We start from the raw sequence: 3,061 nt of genomic DNA on the forward strand, positions 1-3,061 counted from the left end.
GGGGCCCCCAACTGGGGGCCCCAAGGGGGCCCCCTGGGCCCCCCCGGGGCCGCCGACCACCAGGAAGCTGCAGCTGAACGCTATTCGATGCAGCACAGGGGCCCCCATTTGCCTGTATTGTATGAGCCGGTTTGCATGCGGGTCTCTAGTAGCAGCGCTTGCATGCGCTGCGTGTTGGGGCTTCTGTGTGGCTACACACCGCGGACAGGGGCCCCGCGCGGGGCCTCCACTTCCACCGAAGGGGGCGGGGGCCCCCCAGGGGGGCCCCCACGGCAAACCCCAAGCGGGTCCTAGGGAACGACCCCCAAGGGTACAAATAATATACCAGCGGTGGTTGTGGGGCAGGGGGTGGTGGGGTTGTAAACGTTTAGGGGGTTTGTATGCCGTCGATGTATCTGCCTGGGGTGAGGAAAGGATGGTGGAGTAGCTGGTTGGCTGTCCACCGCTTGCAGGGATCTATCTGCAGCATTTTGCTGACGAAGTCGACGAAGGTATCGTCGGTGCAGCGGAGACGCTGGCGTAGGTTGGTGCGTTTGGGTACAAAGAAACGAATCATACGGCTGCTGCTGCTGCTGCTGCTGCTGCTGTTGCTGCTGCTGCTGGGGGGTGGCGGGGTGGGGCTGTGTTGCCGGGTTTGTCTGTGTTTCAGGTGGTCCTGCACCACACTGAGCAGAGTGTCTTCGGGGTGTCTGAGGTCGCAGCTGACGGATGGTTGCTGCTGCAGCAGCTGCTGCTGCTGTCTGTGTTCCTGTGCGTTGGATATATTATCTATGAATCTATAGAGAAAACCCTCAGGGTCTAGCAGCTGATGCTTGAGGGGGCTGCAGCGAGCCATGTAGCTGGGTATGGGCCCCAACAACCCCACCATTTTCGCTAGCAACGAGGGCACCGAGTAACACCCTAGCAGCATCTCTCCCGTCCATAGTTCATATACTATACACCCCAGGCTCCATATATCTATCTGTTGGCAATAGGGGAGCTCTAGCAGCACCTCTGGGGCCCTATAGGAACGAGACTGCGTATACACCACAAGCTCGTCGCTGCTGAAGCAGCAGTTGCCGAAGTCTATCACCTTCACACGAAACAGATCCAAGCAACTCCAATCAAACAAAGAACCGTTGCTGCTGCTGCTGCTGCTGCTGCTGCTGCTGCTGTTGGTGTTGTTGTCGCCGTTGCTGCTGCTGCAGATGCTGCTGCTGGTGCTGGTGGTGCTCGTGCTGCTCCTGGTCGGGTTGCAGCTCGTGGGTGGATGTGTTTCGCTGCAGCAGCCGTTAACTTGTCTGGTTGCTGCTAGTATTTTTTGTGTTTGTCTCTGCTGCTGCTGCAGTAGTTTTAGTTTTGCTGCTAGCGGGGCAGTGAATGCTGCTAGTATATTCTCGGGTTTCAGGTCCCCATGTATAATATGTAGACTATGTATGAACTGCAGCGCCAGCAGCACGTCTCTGGCTGCTCGCTGCAGCCTGCCTAGGGTCCAGAACGATGGCTGTCTCTGTCTCCTCAGTGTTGTGCTGAAAGTATACAAATCCTCATCTAGTAATTCTGTTACTAACACCAGGTGACCCCCAACGTACATACACTCCAACAAACGCAAAAAACGATGCACGTCAGGGTCACCGTTCGCCAGCAGCAAACGCAGCACTGCTACCTCGTCCAGAGATTGATCCAGAAACTCCTTCTCGTTCTTCATCACCTAAAACACCAGCAGCAGCAGCAGCAGCAGCAGCAGAAATAGCAGCAGCAAGAGCAGCAGCAGCAACAGCAGCAGCAGCAGCAACAGACGCAGCAAGAGAAAAAACATATATTAACGTAAATGTAGCGAACGGGATCTCCTTACTCATGTTGCTGCTAGTGCTGNAAGAGAAAAAACATATATTAACGTAAATGTAGCGAACGGGATCTCCTTACTCATGTTGCTGCTAGTGCTGTTGCTGCTAGTGCTGTTGCTGCTAGTGCTGCTGCTGCTAGTGCTGCTGCTGCTAGTGCTGCTGCTGCACCCATGATCACCAAGGCAGCAACACAACCAACAGCAGCAGCAGCAAAAGCAGCAACAACAGCAGCAGCAACAGCAGCAACCGCAGCAGCTTACCTTCAGGCAGACCCTCTTTCCAGTGACCTCGTCGATGCCCTGCAGGCAGCGCGAGAACGCCGCCGCCCCCACCTGCAGCACAATCCAAACCTAAACCCTAAACCCTAAACCCTAAACCAGCAACCGAAGCAAAACCCTCAGTCCGAAAGTGTAAACCCCAATCTCTAAACCCTCGACTCTGAAGCCCAGCCTGAGCGGGCCTCTCCGCAGCAGAAATATCTACACGTAGCCTGCTGCAGCAGCGAAGCTTGCTGCAGCAATGCAGCTTGCTGCAGCAGCAGCAGCAGCAGCAGCGACGGCTGCGAGCCCGCGAAAAGCAGTAGCTGCACCGTCAGCAGCAGCAGCACACGAAGCAGCAACAGCAGCAGCAGCAGCAAGAGGACCCACCCCGTGCTGCACCGTCAGCAGCAGCAGCACCACACGAGGCAGCAACAGCAGCACAAGCAGCAGCAGCAGCAGCAGCAGCAGCAAGAGAACCCACCTCGTGCTGCACCCTGTATCTACCACCGAGAAGGGTGCCAGCTGGCAACACCATTTCTTTGTGGCCCTCAGACCCCGTCGTGTTTCTTCTGAACACCACCTTCACATTGAAGCAGTCATACATCGCCGTACCCTGGGGGCCCCCTTGGGGGCCCCCCTGGGGGCCCCCCTCGGGGCCCCCCTGGGGGCCCCCATGGCTGCTGGGGGGGCCCCGCCCACGACAAGGCCGAGGGTACGCAGGGTCTGCTGAAGGAGGATAAGCAGCATGCGCGAGGGCTGCTGCAGCACGCCTCATCTGCTGCTGCCTGAAGCGTTGCTTGTCCCCATCGCAGTACTTCTCCTCCCAGGCTCGCGCTGCTAGGTACACCTCTTGCTGCTGCTTCTCCAGCTGCTGCTGCTGCTGCTGCTGCTGCAGCTTCTGGTTTTCTGCTGCAGCAGACGCAGATACTGCCTGCTCCTGCATGCCGCACCCCGCTAACTCATCCTCAGAGGATA

General features: G+C 57.5%; 1 protein-coding gene across 1 annotated transcript in view; it reads right to left on the minus strand.

Annotated features, from left to right (window-relative positions):
• Window positions 1–367: 367 nt before the first annotated feature.
• EMH_0030590 (CMGC kinase, Dyrk family, putative) overlaps window positions 368–3,061 on the minus strand; it is a gene marked incomplete at both ends in the record, with an annotated part of 6,126 nt that continues 3,432 nt past the window's right edge. Inside the window, 3 exons of the mRNA XM_013494430.1 lie at window positions 368–1,690; window positions 2,087–2,158; window positions 2,568–3,059. Of these exons, the coding sequence (XP_013349884.1) occupies window positions 368–1,690; window positions 2,087–2,158; window positions 2,568–3,059 (1,887 nt within the window). The remainder of the gene's footprint in view (window positions 1,691–2,086; window positions 2,159–2,567; window positions 3,060–3,061) is intronic.

The sequence above is a fragment of the Eimeria mitis genome, genomic scaffold, assembly GCF_000499745.2.
Source record: "Eimeria mitis Houghton genomic scaffold, Emh_scaff1151, whole genome shotgun sequence".
NCBI lineage: Eukaryota > Apicomplexa > Conoidasida > Eucoccidiorida > Eimeriidae > Eimeria > Eimeria mitis.